This window comes from Hemiscyllium ocellatum, chromosome 34 (genome assembly GCF_020745735.1).
Source record: "Hemiscyllium ocellatum isolate sHemOce1 chromosome 34, sHemOce1.pat.X.cur, whole genome shotgun sequence".
NCBI classification, from domain to species: Eukaryota; Metazoa; Chordata; class Chondrichthyes; order Orectolobiformes; family Hemiscylliidae; genus Hemiscyllium; species Hemiscyllium ocellatum.
Window position 1 is genome coordinate 21,498,965 of NC_083434.1, and position 22,584 is coordinate 21,521,548.

Sequence of the window (22,584 nt, forward strand, 5' to 3'; positions counted from 1 at the left end):
ATAGAGGACAAAATGAATACATATTTGGTCTTAGATTTACAGAGCACTAAAATATGCTATTAATTCTATATTTTCTTAAGGATAGATCCCAAGTTTCATTTACATTTTTAAAAATGTGTTTAAGAGGTTTGGAGACCACTAGTTAAGGTGATAACACTTCAAGGACTTTGAGGATTCTTTAAACTGCAAATCATTGTTCTCCCTCTCCGTACTAGACATTGTCCCTTTTATACATATTACTTAATGTTTGTGTGTGTGATTGACATCATGATTCTTCTTATTGTTTTCTGTATTAGCAGGTAACAAAATTTCTCTGTCTTTCACTCAACCCTGGCAATTGCTACTTCACTTTCAAGCAGGCTATACTTTGCTTCATGATTAAAAAGAAAGTTAAAATATTAGTTGGGACCAATCAAGAGTAAGTTAAAAAGAGGGAAGTCCATTCTCCCTCCTCACCTGGTTTTCTCACATTGTACAGCTTAAGTGCAATGACATTGCGAAATATAAATATTGCTTTTCTTCAAGGGGAGGCAATGGTGTAATGACCATGCTGCTAGACTAATAACCTAGGCTTATGCTATGGGAACATAGGTTCAATTCTCACCATGGCAGATGCTCAAGTTTGAACTAAATTTTTAAAAATTGAATTAAAAGCTTACCTAATTGTGACCATGTGGATATTGTTGTTTGCCATAAATTCCCATCTGCTTCAATACTGCCCTTCAGCGAAGGAAATTTGTCATTCTAACCTGATCTGGTCTACATGTGACTCCAGACACACAGCACCCAATGACTCTTAACTGCCCCTCTGAAAGGACCCTTGGAAGCTAAGACAGTTAGGGTTCCGTAACAAAACTGGCTGAGCAAGTGACTCCTACATCCCATGGACAAGTAATAAAATAACAAGGTAATTTTACGTTCAGAACTTTATATTTAAAAGAAAAGAGATAATTGAGTATATTACAATAGCTGCCATCCAAAGAAGGAAAAGTTGACTGCAGCACACTTGCTCTCAATTTTTTGCATTATCAGTTCTTCACAATGAGATTTTCCTTTGTGAACATGTCACACTGTAATTGCCAGTAGAATTGTTGCAGTGTTGCCAATGATGGGAGGACTTAATTAGAGTGTGACAAGTTTACGTTAGCAAATGGCAAATAAAAAAAGTCAACATAAGAGATTACACTGAAAGAAAAAGAAAGACAAAATTTTAGCCCCTCAACATATGCCTTAGTCCAGTTGCAGCTCACATGAAGACGACACTAGTTTTGATTCCTTGGATGTAATTCTGACTTTGGGATATTGAAATGAATATAAATGAAAATCAAGTGATTGATGATGATCAATTATCAGCGTTATTTCTGTCCTTTCATTGTTTTTCTGAGACTTGTATCCTGTATAACCTCTAGAATGTCAATGTGTCATTGTAACAGCACAAGCCTGCAGCAAATATAAGTTTCAGGATTCACCAGAAACTTAGAAATTAGGCTACTCCTCAGCATCAGAATTAATTATGACCAAAAATCACCTCTGATCTACAAGTGGTTGTGTGCAGAGCTGTGAAAGATGATCCCAAGAGAGAGAATCCACATGGCCGTCAGATAGGACTTGTTCTTCAGCTTTACGCCATGGAGTACAATTTTGACAGGTGTTCATGGTTCTGTGAGAGTTTATAGCTTTTGTTGTCACGATGTAGTTGTTGAGCATTCGAGCATTAGTCATTTCTGGCTGCCCTGCTCATCAAGAAAACAGCTTTAAATTGCAGGCTATATCTTGCATTCTCAGTGCCTTTGTTGTTTTTTAATCCTATGGATTCTGGGGTTACAGGTTTCACCAGCATGGTCAGTTATCCATCCCTAGTTACCCTTGAGAAAGGAGTGAAGAGCTGCCTTCCTGACCACCTGCATTTGCGTGACGGATGCATTCCTAAAAGATAGACAAGGAGTTCCAGGAACAAAAACAGAAATTGCTGGAGAAGCTCTGCAGGTCTGGCAGCATTTGTGGAGAGAGATCAGAGTTAATGTTTTGGGTTGAATGATCCTTGATCAGAGTTCCGGGATCTTGACACAGCAACAATAAAAGAATAGTATCAATATGTTTCCAAGTGTGCATGTTATGTGCTGTGGAGGGGAGCTTAGAGGTGATGATGTTTTCACCTTGCCCTTCTCTATTTGGATAGTGGAGGCCACAGATTTGGGAAGTGCTACTTGAAGAGCTGTCATGCATCCTGTGGATGGTACACACTGCATGCATAGAGCACAATGGTGAAAGTAATAAGTGTCTGGTTGCGTTCCATGCAAGATTCCTTGTTGATGACCAGACTAAAGTTAGAGATACTAGATGTAGTACTTCAAAGTGACACTTTTTACAATCTCATGAAAATAGCAGCTGCTAAATTAGAGTAGGATGTGGAAACAGTGAAAAATAATGTTGCAATAAAACACTGGGACATGCTATTGCTTTACCGCAACCTTTAATAAACTGCAGTGCTACAACTATTGATTTTTAAATAGAATGTATTAATGTGTGCTGTGATATTTTAATAAATTAAAGCCCTTTTGCAGCAAAATGACTTACTATTATAATAATATACTCTGTGGTGGACAAATACCATTCCATTCCTTTTCTGAAGACACACAATCTGTCATTTTCTTAATATCTGCAGTTACAACAAAACACGTTTGCACTGACAATTACCATTATAGTATGGACATTGAATTTGATAGTAGAAATATAAAAATAACAGATGACTTTAAAATGAAGCTTCAATCACATCTGTATTCTCTGATCGAAATTCTAACTCTGTGGCACTTGAAGATTGCACAGAGCTTGCTTTTTTTGAGACTAAGTGTGGAGGTGGGACTAAAAACAAAAGCTCAGGGGGAAGGGTCAGGTTTTCTCATGCTGTTATTTTCTTCTTAGCTCATTGCAGATGCATGAATGGATAAAAACAGCAAATTTAGGGGCAGATGGACAGGAAATTCTGTCCTCACCTGACCTAGTGAGTTCCAACTTGCAGGCACCATTATAAATGACGCACAGACAACACTTCACTCTCTGCAACCCAGGAGTATCACCCAACCTCTGCTCAAAACCCCACCCACTTCTGGTGATGTCCTAGAGCAAGCAAAAATGCAGCACCACACTTCAGCGATACGCCCTTAGAGATTCTCCTCAAGCCTGTCCAGGAGAAAAGGGAGGTTCTTTTCCTTGGAGGTGTGAACAGGAGGCCATCCCAACTGACAAAGACAGCTTGACAGAGATATCTGTGGAGGAGACTCACGAGAACTTGGCTCTAGTGCCATGTGAGGATGAATGATCTGCTGGACTCAGCCAGGGTGTGTGCTATTGGCCTCTGTGAGTGTGAGTGAACATTGTAAGGTTGCACATGCCCAATCAGTCAATCTCTGTCACTCCATTGCAGCCACTATTATAGCAATACTGACACGACAACAGTGCTCTCACACAACAGATAACATTCCCACTCAAAACAAAAGAGAAGTTACTTGATTAGATTACCTACAATGTGGAAACAGGCCCTTCTGCCCAACAAGTCCACACCAACCCTCCAGAGAGCAACCCACCCCCCCTACATTTATGCCTGACTAATGCACCTAACACTATGGGCAATCTAGATGGCCAGTTCACCTGACTTGCACATCTTTGGGTAAAAAATGAGGTCTGCAGATGCTGGAGATCAGAGCTGCAAATGTGTTGCTGGTCAAAGCACAGCAGGCCAGGCAGCATCTCAGGAATAGAGAATTCGACGTTTCGAGCATAAGCCCTTCATAAGCCCTTCCTGATGAAGGGCTTATGCTCGAAACGTCGAATTCTCTATTCCTGAGATGCTGCCTGGCCTGCTGTGCTTTGCACATCTTTGGACTGTGGGGGGAAACCCAGGCAGACGCAGGGAGAACGTGCAAACTCCACACAGACAGTTGCCCGAGGCAAGAATTGAACGCGGGTCCCTGGCACTGTGAGGCAGCAGTGCTAACCACTGAGCCACCATGCCAACCACTTAACCGCTCACTGACCTTGCTTCACAAATAGATGAACATACACTTTGCCTGGAGTGAGACAAGGACACAAAAACAAAAGATAACTTCAGATAAACAACTCAGGCACACAAATTATATAATGCTTTATTGGTTTTCATCAAGTGCAGCTTTTTGACAGCACTGAACTACCTCTCATTTAGAACAGTCCTCTATGCCCTGTTCTTCCTACTAGCAAAGCACTCAGACAATCATAGGCCTAGGAACTGATGACTCTTCCTGTATCTGTCAATGCAGGCTTGGTGCTCATGTACCCGTGCTGATATACCTTAATGATCTTCTCATTCAGCAGCAAAACAATGTGTGTAATCAGCAGGAATGTGCCCCGACAGTGGTGGGTGGGGTTCACCTGTCATAAGGAGTAGGCTGCAGGACATCACAGAGAGCATGCCTATACTGGATTATCCTGAGTGAGTCAAGGCCAATTTAGGATTGGCCATCCTGCTCACAGTGTGATGCATTTACATTAACTGGAAATGACAAAAATCAAAACATATTCCAAAATTCCCACTTGGACAGCAGCATATGGCTCATAACTGGCAATAGAATCATGAGGAACAGGAGTAGAATATTTAGAAGCTCAATCATATTCCACCATTCAATTAAATTATAGCCAATGTACACCCCAGTTACATTTATTGACTTTTATTCTTTTTCTCTTAATATCCTTCCGAAATAAAGAGCCATCGAAAGTATTTCAAGCCTGGAAATTCCTATTCTTCAAGCATCTACATCCCTTTAGGGGAGAGAATTGCAGATTTCTGCTAATCTTTATGTGAAAGATTACCTAAAAGGCTTAGTACTATGAAAATAATTCCAGCATGCTAGGGAATTAATGAGATTTATTGTACGTTAATGAATGCTCAGTCAGGAATGCCAGTGCACCTGAAAGCTTTAAGCAAAATGTTTACTTGTCATCAGGAAAGCTCCATAGAGTCAAACAGCACTGAAACAGACCCTTTGGTCCTACTCATCAATGCCCACCAAGTCTCCCAACCTGAACCAGTCCTTTTGCCTGCATTTGGCCCATATGCTTGTAAACCTTTTCTCTCCATGTACTTGTCCAAATGTCTTTTAAATGTTGTAATTATACTCACTTCTTCTGGCTGTTCATTCTGTACGTGCACCTTCCCCTTTGTAAAAACATTGCCCCTCAGGTCCCTTTTAAATTGCCTCTCACCTTAAACCTATTCCTTCTAGTTTTGAACTCTCCTACCGTGGAGAAAAGACCTTGGCTATTCAGTCTATCCACGCCCTCATTATTTTATAAGCCTCTATAACATCACTGTCAGCCTCCTACACTCCAGGGAAAAAGGTCCCCAGACATCCAGTCCACATGTAAAAGCTCCTGAGGCAAATCCATCAGCACTCTTGACCAAATTTGAGGTCATAGCTGTAACAGTTCCAGTCCAGCTAGAAACTCATGCAAGCAGCAACAGACCAGATCAACTCTAAACCAAATCCCTCTTACTGAAGCAACAGCTGCTATCGTCCTGTTTTCATTCCACAATGGCCCAACTTTGAAGAATATAGTCCTTCATTCTTGATTCTTGTTTCAGGGGAAGTTGTCACCCTGTTGAATCTGTTAATATTATAAACATCTCTCTCAATATACTAGGAATTTGGGTAATTCTTTATCACAGGAGAACATGGTGCTCTAGATGGGGTCTCCCCAAGAATATACTATTTTAATTCACTTGTGGTATTTGGATGACACTGGCTAGGCCCATCCCTAGTTGTCCTTGAAAAGGCAATAGGCCTTCTTGAACCACTGTTATCAATTGCTGTAGGTAGACCCACAATGCCATGAGGGAGGGTGTTCCAGATTTATGATTCAATGATGCTGAAGGCACAGTGATATATTTCCTCATGTGCTGAGTAGCCTGGAGGGGAACTTGTTGGTGATGATGTTCCCATATTGCTGCTGCCCTTGTCCTTCTAGGTGGTACTTGTCATGAGTTTGAAAGGTGTTGTGTGAATTTCAGCAGTTCATCCTGTAGATGGTACACACCGCTGCTACTAAGCATCAGTGGTGGAGCGAATGAATATTGTGAATGTGATGCCAATCAAGCAAACTGCTTTTTTACTACATGGCGACGAGCTTCTTCCATGTTATTGGAGTTGTATTCATCCAGTCAAGTGGGGAGTATTCTCTCACATTTCTGACTTGCAACTCATAGATGGCTGTCAGATTTTGAGGTGTAGGGAGGTGAGTTCCTTGCTGCAAAATTCCTACCCTGAGACCTGTTGTTGTCATCACAGTCTTTATAATGCTAGTTCTAATCAGTTTGTGGCCAATGGTAACCAAGTGGGAGATTCAGTAATGGTTATACTATGTCAAGGGGTGATGGTTAGACTCTCCTTCATTGGAGATAGTCATTTGGTGAGCATTTATGTGGCTGAAATGTTACTTGCCACTTGTCAGCCCATGCCTAGATATTATCTACATCTTGCTGGATTTGGCTACGGACTGCTTCAGTATCTGAGGAGGTGTGAATGGTGTTGAACAGTGTGCAATCATCAGCGACTATATCCAATAATGATTGTATGATGGAAGGAGTCTTTGATGAAGCAGCTGAAGATGGTTGGGTCTGTGACGTTCCCCTCAGGGACTCCTGCAACGATGTCCTGGAGCTGATGACTGACCTCCAACAACTACAACCATCTTCCTTTCTGCCAGGTATGACTCCAACCAATGGGGGATTTTCCTTCCAATCCCAGCTAACGAGTGGCTTTGATCTCAAGATCACTCACTCTCACCTCACCTCTGGAATTCAGCTCATTCATCCATATTTGAACTAAGGCAGTACCGAAGTCAGGAGCTGAATGGTTCTGACAGTACCCAAGCCAAGTATCAGAGAGTAGGTTATGCAAAGCAAGTCTTTCTTGACAGCATTGTTCTATCACTGCTGAAAGAATCAGTAGAACTGAAGCAAAATTCTAGTCAGCCCTGTTGCAATAAGGATGAAGTCTGCCTATCTGACTAATGATTAAAATTTGTTTTTCTATTTAAAGAAAGGTCTAGCTGCTTTTAATCTTCCTTCTACCATGCTGGTGGTTGTGTGATAGACAGATAAAATAATTGTTCAGTAATCATCAATCTCGGTCAATCTGTCTGAATCAGGCCTGCATGGGAGGGAAAGAAAGCACGATGGGTACACAGCTTTGGGAAGCTTTGGTCAAAGGTAGAATAATTGTTGAGTCCCGTTATGCTAATGTATGGCATAAACATTAGAGGATTATAGGAATGGTCGCTCATGCACACTTATACATATATTCTGGAAAATACTGTTCATCAGCATGTGGCCAGACTCATCTGCCTTTATACGCTCTGTAAGATCTCGCAACTGTTTGAACCTCACAAACATCTGACATTTATCATATTTCAATCTACTTTTACACCATTCTGCAAGAAATGTAGCCAGCTTGCATTTGAATTCATCAACATTAATTGTTTCCACTGTGAAGAATTTGATAAGGACTCATGGTTGTTAAATTCTCATTGTGAGAAAGTTTCTAAGGAATCTGCTTCCGTGAATTAAGCACTGGCTCATTAATAGCCTAAATTTCCCAACCTTGTTACCGATCCAGATCAGACAAAAGTTACCCGTTTACTTTTTAAAGGAAATTTTCCCACCCACTTCCAGACCAAAAGCCTGTTCAACCAAGTTCGGAGGAAGGGTCACCGGACCCGAAACGTTAACTTTGAAGTCTCTTCACAAGCCTGCTGAACTTTTCCAGCAACTTCTGTTTTTGTTTCTGATTTACAGCATCCACAGTTCTTTCAGTTTTTACATCCATTTATGATTGAGGACATCACAAATTAGCTGGTTTCGATGAGCAGGAATGCCCGTCCAGAAGGAGTTGCACCTTTTGTTGAGTGTAAAAGTCTCTTTTGAAGTCACAAAGGAATGAATAACTCAGTTTTATATAATGCATGAAGATATCAATTTTATTCAACATGTATTAATAATAAAAGGGAGAAAAGAGTGACTTTGTTAAAAAAAAGAGTAAAGCACTTTTTCCTACTTTATATATCTAAAGACAGGTAGATAACTTTATTATGGCACAAGTGGTAACCCTAAATTAGTGTATCAAGCCAGCTCCCTAAAATGGTACAGTTCCCAACATCACCAAGTCTCTGACTAACACTACATGGGATTTGACTCTCCAGTGATGTTCCTTCCTCCATGGTATTCATCCACTTAGCAGCAATGCTGGATGATGTTCCTCGTCAAGTCCAAAATCTAACCTCTTTTGAGGCCTCTATTGAGACTTTCTCACAATGAGAATTTAACAACCATGAGTCCTTAACAAGTTCTTCACACGCGCACCACAAGGCTTACAGTCTGCAGGACTTGATGGCTGAGATGGTAAGCCAGGTAATGAGATGACTCAAGGAATCTACAGAGATATGGACAGGTTAAGTGATTGGGCAGAACATTGGCAAAGAGAATATAATGTCAGAAAATATGAGGTTATAAAGTTTGACAGGAAAAATTGACCTGAATATTACTAAAATGGAGAAAGACTGCAGAAGGTCTATGAAGTGCTTGTGCGTAAATCACAAAAAGCCAGTGTAATTGTCAGCAGGTAATAGGAAGGAAGGCAGATGGAATTGGGGCTTTATTTCAAATGGAGTGCAATATTGAAGTGGAGAACCTTGCTAAAACTGTATAAGACACTAGTCACACCGTATCTGGGATACTGTGAACAGTGTTGGTCCACTGGTCTACTTTAATGAAAAGTAGAGTGGCATTGGAGGCAGTCCAGAGAAGGTTCACTGGGTTACATAGAACATAGAACATAGAAAGATACAGCGCAGTACAGGCCCTTCGGCCCTCGATGTTGCGCCGACCGAATCCTACCTAACCTACACTAGCCCAATAACTTGCAAATGCCTATCCAATGCCCGCTTAAATGACCATAAAGAAGGAGAGTTCACCACTGCTACTGGCAGGGCATTCCATGAACTCACAACCCGCTGTGTAAAGAATCTACCCCTAACATCTGTCCTATACCTACCACCCCTTAATTTAAAGCTGTGTCCCCTAGTAACACCTGACTCCATTAGCGGTAAAAGGTTCTCAGTGTCGACCCTATCTAAACCCCTAATCATCTTATACACCTCTATCAAATCTCCCCTAAACCTTCTTTTCTCCAATGAGAACAGCCCCAAGTGCCTCAGCCTTTCCTCATAAGATTTTCCTACCATTCCAGGCAACATCCTGGTAAACCTCCTCTGCACTCGTTCCAATGCCTCCACATCCTTCCTATAGTATGGCGACCAAAACTGCACACAATACTCCAGATGAGGCCGCACCAGAGTCTTATACAGTTGCAACATGACCTCAGGACTCCGGAACTCAATTCCTCTACCAATAAAGCCCAGTACACCATATGCCTTCCTCACAGCACTATTTACCTGGGTGGCAACTTTCAGAGATCTGTGTACATGGACACCAAGATCCCTCTGCTCATCCACACTACCAAGTAGCCTACCATTAGCCCAGTAATCCATCATCTTGTTACTCCTACCAAAGTGAATGACTTCACACTTAGCTACATTGAATTCCATTTGCCACCTTTCTGCCCAGCTCTGCAACTTATCTATATCCCGCTGTAACCTACCACTTCCTTCCTCACTATCCACAACTCCACCGACTTTTGTGTCATCCGCAAACATGCTTACCCAGCTTTCAAGCCCTTCCTCTAGATCATTTATAAAGATAACAAAAAGCAATGGTCCCAAAACAGATCCTTGTGGTACACCGCTAGTAACTGCACTCCAAGATGAACTTAGTCCATCAACTACTACCCTCTGTCTCCTTCCAGCCAGCCAATTCCTAATCCAAACCTCTAATGTATCCTCAATGCCATACCTCCGTAGTTTTAGCATTAGCCTACCATGGGGAACCTTATCGAACGCCTTACTAAAATCCATATACACAACATCTACTGCTTTACCCTCGTCCACTTCCTTAGTCACCTTCTCAAAGAACTCAATAAGGTTTGTGAGGCACGACCTGCCCTTCACAAAACCATGCTGGCTATCCTTGATCACGTTATTCCTATCCAGATGTTCATAAATCTTATCCCTTACCATTCTCTCTAAGACTTTGCCCACCACTGAAGTCAGACTCACTGGCCTATAGTTACTAGGGCTATCCCTACTCCCTTTCTTGAACAAGGGGACCACATTCGCTATCCTCCAGTCCTCTGGTACTATTCCCGTTGACAATGACGACATAAAAATCCAGGCCAATGGCTCTGCTATCTCCTCCCTAGCTTCCCATAGGATCCTAGGGTAAATGCCATCAGGCCCAGGAGACTTATCTATTTTCATCCTCTCCAATATTCCCAGAACCTCTTCCCTGCATATTTTCAGGCCATCCATTCTAATCATTTGTGACTCCATATTCACGTCAGCAACAGTGTCCTGTTCCTGAGTGAATACTGATGAAAAGTATTGATTTAGTCTCTCTCCAATCTCCTCCACCTCCACACACAACTTCCCACTACTATCTTTGACTGGACCGATACCTACCCTAGTCATCCTTTTATTCCTGACATACCTATAGAAAGCCTTTGGGTTTTCCCTAATCCTACCAGCTAAAGACTTTTCATGTCCCCTTCTCGCTTCTCTTAGCTCTCTCTTTAGATTCTTCCTGGCTACCTTATAACTCTCTATCGCCCCAACTGAACCTTCACGCCTCATCTTTACATATGCCGCCTTCTTCCCTTTCACAAGGGATTCCAGTTCCTTACTAAACCACGGCTGCCTCACAAGGCCCTTTACACCATGCCTGACTGGTACATACTTATCGAGGACACGTAGTAGCTGCTCCTTGAACAATCCCCACATCTCATTAGTGTTCTTCTCTTGAAGCCTGTTTTTCCAATCCACACATCCTAAGTCATGCCTCACTGCATCATAATTTCCCTGCCCCCAGCTATAACTCTTGCCCTGCGGCGCACACTTATCCCTCTCCATCACTAAAGTAAAAGTCACCGAGTTGTGGTCACTGTCCCCGAAGTGCTCACCTACCTCCAAGTCTAACACCTGGCCTGGTTCATTACCTAGAACCAAATCCAGTATAGCCTCACCTCTTGTTGGCCTGTCTACATATTGTGTCAGGAAACCCTCCTGCACACATTGGACAAACACCGACCCATCTAATGAACTCGAGCTATAGCTCTCCCAGTCAATATCTGGGAAGTTAAAGTCCCCCATAACAACCACCCTGCTACCTTCACTCTTTTCCTGAATCATCCTCGCAATATTATCCTCTACTTCTCTAGGACTATTAGGAGGCCTGTAGAAAACACCTAACAGGGTTGATTCCAGTTATGGAGGGATTTTCTTATGAATGGAAGTTGAGTGGATTGGGCTTACTCATTAGAGTTTAGGAGAATGAGAGGAAATTTTATTGAAACATACTTAATCTTATTGATTCTTAAGGAGCTTAACAGCGTGAATGTGGGAAAGGTTAGGATGGTGGCACAATCACAGAGTAAGTAATCACTAATTTAGAGATGAGGAGGATTTTGTTTCTGTGAGAGGGTAGTAAATTTGTAGAAATCTTTACCACAGAGGGTGTCGAGGCTGAGTTCTTAAGTTATTCAAGGCTGAGATGGACTGATTTCTCATCATTTTCGGAATGCAGGGTTACTTGTATAAGGCAGGAAAATGGACGTACGTAGAAATCAGCCATAATCTCATTGAACGGTTGACCAGACACGGTGGTCTTATGGATTTGGCTGTTTACACATCCTTTCGATGGTGTCACCTACTTGCCATCAATCAGATTTACCGTCCATCAACCAAACTCCATCTCCTGGCTCCACACCAGAATTGACCATTCCACTGGACTGGTTTGTATTTCAACTCTCAATATTAATTGAGACAAAACAACAGTTCCAAACAAATGAACAAATAAACGTAAAATGCTATGGATGATGCAAATCTGAAGTAAACAAAAGGAAATGCTGAAGAGACTCAGCAGATCCAGCAATGTCTGAGAAGAAAGAAGCAAAGTTGACATTTCAAGTCCGATATGTTTTTTTTTCAGAACTGAATAACTGGATTCTGAAGAAGAATCATATGAAACTTGAGATGTGAACTTTGTTTCTTTCTCCACAACTGTTGCGGCACGGTGGCACAGTGGTTAACGTTGCTGCCTCACAGCGCCAGAGACCTGGGTTCAATTCTTGCCTCAGGTGACTGAATGTGTGGAGTTTGCACGTTCTCCCCGTGTCTGCGTGGGTTTCCTCCCACAGTCCAAAGATGTGCAGGTCAGGTTAAATTGCCTGTAGTGTTAGGTAAGGGGTATGGGTGGGTTGTGCTTTGGCGGGTCAGTGTGAACTTGCTGGGCCTGTTTCCACACTGTAAGTAATCTAACCTGCTGAGTTTTTCCAACACTCTGTGATTTGTTTCCTAAAATGACCTGCTTTGATCACCATGGAAAGCAAATAAAGGAGTTAGAGAAATAAACAAATCCACTGTTAATAATATTACAGCTGATTACTGTTACATATTTGATTAATTATTTGATTTAATCGAAGCTAATTACACTTAGTCCAAAATCAAGATCTGCAAAGTACCTTTTAATAACTGAATTAAAAGAAAGCACTGTGGATGCTGGAGATCTAAAACAAAAACAGTAAGTGTCAGAGAGGCTGAGCAGGTTTGACAGCATTTGTGGAGAATTAATGTTTCAAGTCCATGATGACTCTCAATATGATTTGAAAATTAGTTTTGGGCTCAAAATGTTAACCATGTTTCTCTCTTCAGCACTTTCGGTTTTTATTTTAAAAGTTCAGTATAGGTTTAATGCAGATTGTATCAAATTCAAGAGCAAAGCATAAATTAAATGCGAGAATACAAAATGCTAAAATTTGGGGATGCAGGCCTCAAGCCTATACTCTCCTTTCACAGCTAGATAGTAGTTGTTGGCCAGCCTTTAACAGTAGTTCTGTTTTGAGTTGCCAATGTGTTGCTGTTTATGTTCACAGTGGTCTATTTACATCCGTGCTGCAGTCCGGAAGGAGAAAGGTTTGCCCATTCTCGTGGAGTTGCTGCGAATAGACAATGACCGTGTTGTGTGTGCTGTTGCCACGGCATTACGAAATATGGCTTTGGATGTCAGAAACAAGGAGCTCATTGGTGTGTAGAAGCACAAATATCTTTCTCTTTCTGTGGCAATTAAACTAGAAATATATGCTGTTATAACTTGGAAGAGTAGTGTTGACAACATATGCCAGTAGTCTGGCATAAGAGCCCTTTATCTCACCTGTACCTGTTACTTTGAGATCTGACTGGTGTAATATTCAAATTGGCCTCCTACCTTACACTCTCGATAAAGTTCAGCTTATGAGAACCTCTGGTGCCTGAAACATAATCCACACCAATTCAATCACCATCCTTCACTTTCTCATTTACTTTAGTCGTTGTTTCGCCACTAGCGTGATTCTAAAATCTTTTTTTTTTTAACAAATTCTTAAAAGGCTTCATTCTTCTTTGGACACAATAAAAACCACCTCCCTGACATTACTCTGAGGCCTCCACAGTCCTTCAATTCTGGCCTCTCTGATTTTCACCGCTCCACCATTAATGACCATGCTCTCAGTTGTTTTCAGCAGTAAACTCCAGATTTCACTCACTCATGCTTTGCTTTTCTCTCTCCTCCCTTAAAATACTTCTGATAAACTAAGTCTTCCATAAATCCTTTTGCTCACCTCCCCCAATGTCTTCTTATGTGGCTTCACATCAAACTCCATTAGCATTCCATTGAGGTGCTTTGCACCATTAAAACTGTGATATAAATGCAGGTTTTATAAGGCAAATCCTCACTAGAACCATTAATTAATCACTTTGGATGAAGCCTTACTCTTCAAACCAATTTTCCAACACCCTTTATCAATGATTAGCATAAAGCTTAAAAGAAATCTTTGCTGGAGATGTTATAGTCTGCTATCAGCTTGTTAAAATTGCAACATAATTTTTTTGGGTCTGCCAAGTGCTATTTCAGTTTGCTGAAGGGGATTTAGAAAGAACTTGAAATTATATTGCTGTATCCATGACCTCAGCATGCTCAAAGTGCTTTACAGCCAATTAATGACTTTTGAAATTTCTCATATTCTGCAGGTAAATGTGAAAGGTTGCTCACAGCAAGGCCCCACAAGCAGCAAATATGAGAATAAAAATAAATATGAGATAGTTAGTCTATTTTAGTGATCTGGGTTTCATTTTAATGATTTGAACTGATTCAAAGAAAATGAAAGAGTTGTTAAAAGTGATTTAGGATGAATTTTCTGTTATATTGTGCCATTCATGAGCTGCAGTACATCACAACGCACTTTACAATTTGTATTTTTGAAGTATTATTTTGCAGTGTATCTTGTGCGTTAAGTGGCAGACATTTTATCATTTTAGAGAATAATGGAGGATTGGCCATTTCGTAGGCTCTTTTTAGCTTGATCTTAATAAACAGCAGGTAAATTTCTGAACGTATTAATGTTACATTGGGCTGGCGTTTACAAAATGCTCTGTTCTTTACCCCCACCAGCTGAAATGTTAGTTGGGATCCAGCCTAAAGAAATGCAGCTATCCTTACCATTTTACACTCAATGAGGTGTTCATTGACTTGGGGTGAGACCTCTGTTCCACTTGGGGGCAAGTCCCATTTGAGAGAGCTGCTGGCCAATCAGACTGTTCTGTAGTCCCATCAGTACCAGGTTCAGATGGTGGCCCCTGCAGGCATTGCAGTCAAACCCCAAAGTGAAGTATATGGAAGCTGGAATGAAGCTAAATCTAGGGTATCTGCAGGGTCCTGAACGTACGTCCCAGTGATTAGGCTGGGGGCCATATCTGAGATGTTAAATGGAGAGTTTTAAAGCAGTAGGGCCATGGCCCAGTAAAGGAGAGGTGCTTTCAATGGGAATAGGGAATACCCCAATGAAAATCCATTTGCCTGTAATCATCCCACCCAGTGAAAGCTGCCAAGTTATCCACTTGGCAGAAGTGAGTGCTGCAGATGCTGGAGATTAGAGTCAAGATTAGAGTGGTGCTGGAAAAGCACAGCAGGTCAGGCAGCATCCGGGGAGCAGGAAAATCGATGTTTCGGGTAAAAGTCCTTCATCAGGAATTTGTCGATTCTCCTGCTCCTCAGATGCTGCCTGACCTGCTGTGCTTTTCCAGCACCACTCTAAGCAAGTTATCCACTTGGCTTGGTCCATCTTAGGGTCCTGATGGGGCATTTAAGTGACCAGTTAAGGGCCACAATAGGCCCAAGACTGAGTGGCCTGCCCAATAACCTCAACTGTCCCTAGTCTGTTCTGGATTTCCTGCTAGGTATAGCCTTTTATTTTTGAGATCCTTCTGGATTACATTTGTACCTTCTCCAGTACCTCCATTCTCTATGTGTTGCAATATGGAGACCCTGAATAGTGCTCTGTGCTGTGCTCCCAAATATGATCTAATCATGTTTCTGTCTTTTTCCTTCTCTCTCCTTTTCCACCAAGGCAAATATGCCATGCGAGATCTTGTCCACCGTCTTCCTGGAGGCAGCAGCAGCACTGGCACTGGAACCGGCACAAGTGCAGTCAGCAAAACCATTTCCGACGAGACAATAACTGCCATCTGCTGTGCTTTGCATGAAGTCATCACTAAAAACATGGAAAATGCCAAGGCCTTGCGAGATTCAGGAGGAATCGAGAAACTCATCAGCATTGCCAAGAGTAAAGGAGACAAGTATGTAAACTGGGCACAGTTTTTCTGAGCTCCAGGTGATGCCATTGTGTCTGAGGATCTCACTGTATCAAGGCACAGAGGCCAAAGGCTTAATGCATATTCTCATAGAGTAATACAACACTAAAATGGACCCGTCAATCCAACTTTTCTTTAACCACCATAATCCCGAACTAAACTAGTCTCACCTGCCTATACTTGACCAATATCCCTCCAAACATTTCTTATTCATGCACTGATCTAAATGTCCTTTAAACATTGTAACTGTAACCTTTTCCACCACCTCCTCTCGAAGTTCTTTCCACACACAGATCACTTACTGTGCAAAACAAATTGCCCCTCATATCGTTTTAAATTCTTTCTCCTCTCACCATTAAAATATGCCCCCTTGTCTTGAAATCCCTCACCCTAGGGAAAATATACCTGCCATTCACCTTATGTATACCCCTCATAATTTTATAAACCTCTTTCAAGTCACCCTTCAATCTCCTACACTCCAGTGAAAAAAACCCAGTCTATCCAGCCTCTCCTTATAACTCAAACCCTCTATTCCTGGCAACATCCTGGTAAATCTCTTCTGATTCCTCTCCAGCTTAATAATATCTTTCCAATAACAAGGAGACCAGAACGGGACACAGTATTTCCAGAAGAGGCCTCACCAATGTCTTGTACAACTTCAACATAACACCCCAACTCCTACACTCAAAGATTCTGACCAATGAAGACAAGCGTCCTAAATGCCTTTTTAACCACCCTTTATCTATATGTAATGCAAATTTCAAAGAATTATGTACCTGTACCGCTAGGACTCTCTATCCTACAACACTACCCAAGGCCCTACCATTGATTGTGTAAGTCTTGAACTTTGTTAATTTTACAAAAATATTCATAGAGGTTTTATTCATATGGCATCAGAGTTTGAACCATGCCCTGAATCCTCACTCCTAGAAAGGCAGCAGTCTCTTTGTGAGCCAACCAGACTAATTTGGATTGTTGATGTAAAAATTATTTCCCCCAATATTTTATAACTACGAAAGTTTTGTTGTTAAAAAATACAATCTTTCTCCTAGTTGCTGTCCTAAAGATTATTATTCAATTCCCAGAAGGTCTGGGACATCAGTGTACAGTTGGCAGTCCTATTTCAGATGAAAATGCTGAATGCTGGGTCCCTGAATCCATCTCTGAATACCAGTGAATCAGGTATTTGCTGGGGAGTCCACTCGCAAACGAGACCAGGCTTGTCACAGCCTTGTCTGCTGCTGGTTGTATTTTGGCAGGATGATGACCCTTAGTGGCCATTAACTATACATCTAAGGGTCTCGATTGCTGCTGGGACATCAATGAGCTTTCCTGTTACGATTTGGAGATGCCGGTGTTGGACTGGGGTGTACAAAGTTAAATATCGCACAACACCAAATTATAGTCCCACAGGATTAATTGGAAGCACACTAGCTTTCGGAGCGACGCTCCTTCATCACAACCACCTGATGAAGGAGCAGCGCTCTGAAAGCTAGTGTGCTTCCAATTAATCCTGTTGGACTATAACCTAGTGTTGTGTGATTTTTAACTTTCCTGTTATAGACTTAAACAGTGGAAGTAGTTCAGGAATAGTGATCATACTGCTATAAGGTTTGTATCAATAATGAAGGTGGTTAATGAGCAATCTCTAATAAAATAATTAACTGGAGACAGACTAATTGAGGAGCAATCTGTCTGGCCTTGATGAATTTGAGTCAAAGTCGTACGACAGAAATATAAAGGGGCAAGTTGTAGTAAGCAGTAATTTTGGTTCAGTCTCGGTCCATGTATTCCCTTGGGGAGAAAATAGAGTGCAAGCAAAATCACAGTATTCTAGTTGAGGAAGACACTAGGGTATAAAATGAATCACAAAAAATAAGTACGTAGCAGATTCAATAAAGAATCAGATTGTATGTCAAGAAATATAAAGCAAGAGTGAAAAATAAAACAAGATGTCATGAGAATAGATCAGCGGCTAAGATTAAAAGGGATCCTTTAGGTATATTAATAGGAAGAAATTTGCCAAGGAGCCTGTTATTAACCAAATAAAGATCTGTTTGTGGAAACAGAAGGCATGGTGGAGATAAGAATTTAGGTACTTTGCAGCAGCCTTTAGCAAAGAAAATGATTTTGCCAAAACAGTAGGAAATAAGGAGATTGTATGAATAATGAATGAGATAAAGATAGAGAAGGGTAGCTGGCATTATTTAAAGTGGATAGGTCACCCAGTTTTCATAAGCTGCTGAAGGAAGTAAAGGTAGTAATTATGAAAGTGTTGCTCACATTCTTCCAGTCCCCCTCAGTTGGGAGAAGACTGGTCCAATGGACTGGAGGATCACAAAATACTCTTGTTCAAAAAGGGGAACAGGGTAAACCTTTCAATGTCAGGCCTGTAAGTTTTTAGTTTTGGTGGTAGGAAAGCTTTTAGTGACAATAATTATAGAGAAAATTAACAACCACTTGCATAAGTATGGACTTGAAAAGGAGAGCTACACAGCTATGCGAAGAGAAAATTATGTTTGTTTCATTTCACCTACCCCCTCAGTTAGTCAATTTACTAAAGATCCCTTCTTGCTAGTAATCCAGACCAAATGAACTTATGTTTTAAAAGAAGCCAATTTAATCAGACTTTCTTGATTAACAGGTGAGTTTATTTATTATGAAACACTAGAAGAAATTGTAACATGAAACACATGCACACAGATTATAGATAAGAAGTGAATCCAAACAAGATAAGATTCAATATCAGTCACAAGAGAATTCCAAATAACTCACAAAGTCACATGTAGCCATAAATAGAATTTGCAGCTTAGTTGGAATTCTTTTCAGTTGTTTCCATTTGACAGAAGCTGGCTTGCAGCACACAGAACAGAAAGTGTCTTTTCCATTTTACTTGTAGTGCAGAGTTACTTCATGGCCATCCTCAAGCTGTGGTCTACACGGTACACTACTCCAAACACTAGCACATCAGGCCATTAATACACACAGATCAAGGATTTGCATTTAGTTTTAAAGCTTGTTTTTTTTTTAGTTCTGGAACTGGAAAATACAACAATATATTTTAATTCATGTCCACTGTCTGAAATATATTGCACAGAAGATGCTTTCCTGCTGAAAGATGAGAATTAAGTTGCCTTGAGTTTCTAACTTTGAAAAAGCTGATGCAGACCTCATGATCTGAGTGGCTCCTTTCTCAGCTATACTTACCTATGATTCTATGCTGATGAAGAAAGCTTTGACTGAAAGACCTGTAAGTTATGAGCATTAGTCTGCATAACCATGATTTTTTTTCTGGGGGATTAATTATAAAAGCTGAGGAATCACTGACTTGCTTCCATTCTGCTACTGGCTCAAATTCCGGGCAATTGCAGCTCAGCCAGTCTCTTCTGTCCAATAAGAATGAACTACAGTGCGATTTCACCTGGGATAGGTGACTGGTTCTGAACTTGGGACACCAGCAGCTCCAAGCTATTGACATTTGCCTTTGTTAAAGGTGTTAGAGATAAGAAAACACTCGCAGACTGAGAAATCACTCAAGATATGGCCAGCTTTGAGCTTGAGCAGAAGTGTTAAATTTGGCAGTCTTCCACCAATTACTATTTTATTCACTTCAGTCAAGGTATAGAGCATCACCCTAGAATAGAGTCCCACAGCATGAAACAGACCCTTCAGTCCAACCAGTCCATGCTGACCATAATTCCAAATTAAACTATTCTTACATGCCTGTTCTTGGCTCATATCCCTCCAAACATTTGTTACTCATGTACTTATATCTAAATGTCTTTTAAATGTTATAACTGCACCCAAATCCATCACTTCCTCTGGATGTTTATTCCAAACACTAACCTGTCTGTGTGTAAAAAAAGTTGCCCCTGATGTCTTCTTTACATCTTTTTCCACTCACCTTAAAATATGTCCGCTAGTCTTGGAAATCCTCCATCCTAAGGAAAAGGTACCTGCCAGTCACCTTATCTATACCACTGATCATTTTATCAACCTCTATAAAGTCACTCCTCAACCATCTATACTCCAGTGAAAAAAGTCCCAGCCTATCCAGTCTCACTTTATAAGTCAAACCCTCCATTCTTGGCAACAACCTGGTAAATCTCTTCTGAACCCTCTCCAGTCTGATAATATATTTTCTTCAAGAAGACGATCAGAACTTGACACAGTACTCCAGAAGATGCCTCACCAATATCCTGTACAACCTCAACATCGCTTCCCGACTTCTATACATCAAGCTGTATGGGACTGGAATCAAAACCTCCTGGCTGCAGAACTAAGGACATTGCCATTGCCCCAAAGAACTCTCAAAATGAATATATATACCCATGATAAATCTGGATCAATAATTTCCATGGTTGGATATCTGTTTAATGACAGAGATTTATGTGTCCTGTAAGTCGTGTCTCCAGCCCTTCCTCTTGGTGTGATCATGACCCTGTGTTACAGCCTCAAATAACCACTAATGAATTAGAAGATAATTTTAGCTCTTTCCCCAATGTAGTAAATGGAAGTAAAACTTGTGTGTTGTGATGTAGGCTGTCCAATGACAAGTATCCATTCTACACACATGGTGAGGCAGTGGTATGGTAGTAATACCCCCAGCCTCATATTCCAGAAACAGCCTGATGTTTTGGGGAGATGGGTTTGAACCCCACCATGAGAAGATGATGCAATGTGAATTCAGTAATTACAATAAATCAGGAATTAAAATCTTGTCTAATTGAAGTCATGTGACCATGTTCAACTGCTGTTAAAAATCCTCCTGGTTCATTAATGTTGTTTAGGGAAATCTGTCTTCCTTACCGAGCCAAACCTAGGCATAACTCCAGGTTCAAAGCAATGAGGTTCACTTTTAGCTTTTAACTTCCATCTGGGTAATTAAGGATGGGCAATAAATGCTGGCCTGATCAGTGATGCACACATCCCATGAACAAATGGAAACTCATCCAGACCTCTTTTCATACTTCAGACATTTTTGAGGAGGTTTCTAAATCACCTTTGTAGAAAATGCTGTAGCTTATCACAGTTATATCTGTACAGTATATCCTCAGTAACTAAGAGTCACTATTCTAACTCCAGACATAGTATAGAATAGTATAGAATCCCTTTGGTGTGGCCCATTCAACACATCAAGTTCACATCAACTGTCTGAGGAACAGTCCACCCAGACCCACCCATCTTTGTAACCCCACAGTTACCAAGGCTAATCCACATAAGTTGCACATCCTTGGACTGTGGGAAGAAACCAGAGCACCCGGAGGAAATCCGTGCAGGCACAGATAAAATGTGCACACTCGACACAGACATGGTACAATTGAACCCACCATTGCGTGATGGTACAATTGAACCCACGTCCCTGGCACTGTGAGGCAGCAGCGCTAACTACTGTGCCACATAATATGCATTTGCTTAGGATAGGGTGACAAAATTTGATGAGGTTTTGTTGGGGTGGGGGAACAGTGCTCCAAAAAATGAACTGACCTATTCATAAACATAGACAAGAAAGTAAACAGCAAATCAGTATTGCGAAGGTAGGGTCGAGATCTGACAATATACATTCACATATACTGACTTACATATAGATTTCCACATACTTATATTGCAGACTTTCCTAAAATTTTACAACCCTCATTCAGCTTTTTAAACAACAGTTCTGCAAATTTGTACTTTTATGTGACTATCTCAAAACTGTGAACCTGCGAATAAATCAAAAAATGCAACTTAATCTGTCATAATGATAATTGATTGCATAAGTTGTGCATGAAATCAGCGCTGTTGGAGCAGTATTTAGTGTTAGTTCACATGAACCACACTATACATTAGAATGGCCATTTCCTCCAGTAGAAATCCTGTGAAAAGTGTGGAACAAAGAGAATGTATAAGGAGTTTTGTAACATTCTCCCTCATCCTGTAAAATAAATCTGTCAATATAAATGGAGAAAAAGTTTATTCATGCTGAAACATAATATACATTAATTGCAGAAGAAGGGTGGTATGTATCTTTTAAGGTACCTGTACATCTTGATGACAAGAAAGACTCCCCCCATCCCAACAAAATCCCTCACCACTTTCTTCACAATCAAATTTACTGATATAATCAGCCTGTCTATGTAGAATTGTCCCTTTTCATGAATTTCAACCAAAGAACCAAGTATTTCACTCTTCATTAAAACTCCTTTCGATGTCATAAAATCCAACCTGAAATTCATCAAACCCAAACACCGCATCGACCAGAAGATGGAAGACAACGTTTTATGCCTCTCAAGACATGCAGATAAAAATCTAAAATTTAAGAACAATATAATGCCCCAGCATTGATTTCATTTGTAATGCTGTTGTATTTGGTGTTCAGCAGTTACATTTCACATGAATAGCTTGTGAGTATTTGTGTTAGTGGTGATTTGATATAAGAGAACAAGAAGAAAATCAGGAATTAAACATCAAGAGCATTAGTGTGCCCTGTATGTGACTATTATTCATCAATACTGAGAAACCAACTAACTTATCGCCTGAATATTTCAGCATTGCCAAAGTAATTTGTTTGACCACGAGCTGCTCTGTACCTCAGTAGCTATACTCAGGTTTCAACATTATCCATCGCACAAAGCCTGCTAAAACATTTTAGATTTGATTAATAAATGTCTCTTCATGACTCAACCTTGCTAGGAGAGACATTTTTATTAATGAGTTAAAATCAAGTGTGCTAATTAGTCGCTTTGTGCCAATGTATCCATTTCAGAATGATGTGATAACACC

General features: G+C 40.8%; 1 protein-coding gene across 4 annotated transcripts in view; it reads left to right on the top strand.

The window, feature by feature from the left end:
• The window catches only part of LOC132832251 (catenin delta-2-like), a 488,139-nt gene that overhangs the window by 430,847 nt on the left and 34,708 nt on the right, over positions 1-22,584 (top strand). For all 4 annotated transcript variants that reach the window (XM_060850083.1, XM_060850087.1, XM_060850084.1 and 1 more), the window contains 2 exons: positions 13,071-13,221; positions 15,579-15,807. In XM_060850083.1, coding sequence (XP_060706066.1) covers positions 13,071-13,221; positions 15,579-15,807 — 380 coding nt within the window. The remainder of the gene's footprint in view (positions 1-13,070; positions 13,222-15,578; positions 15,808-22,584) is intronic.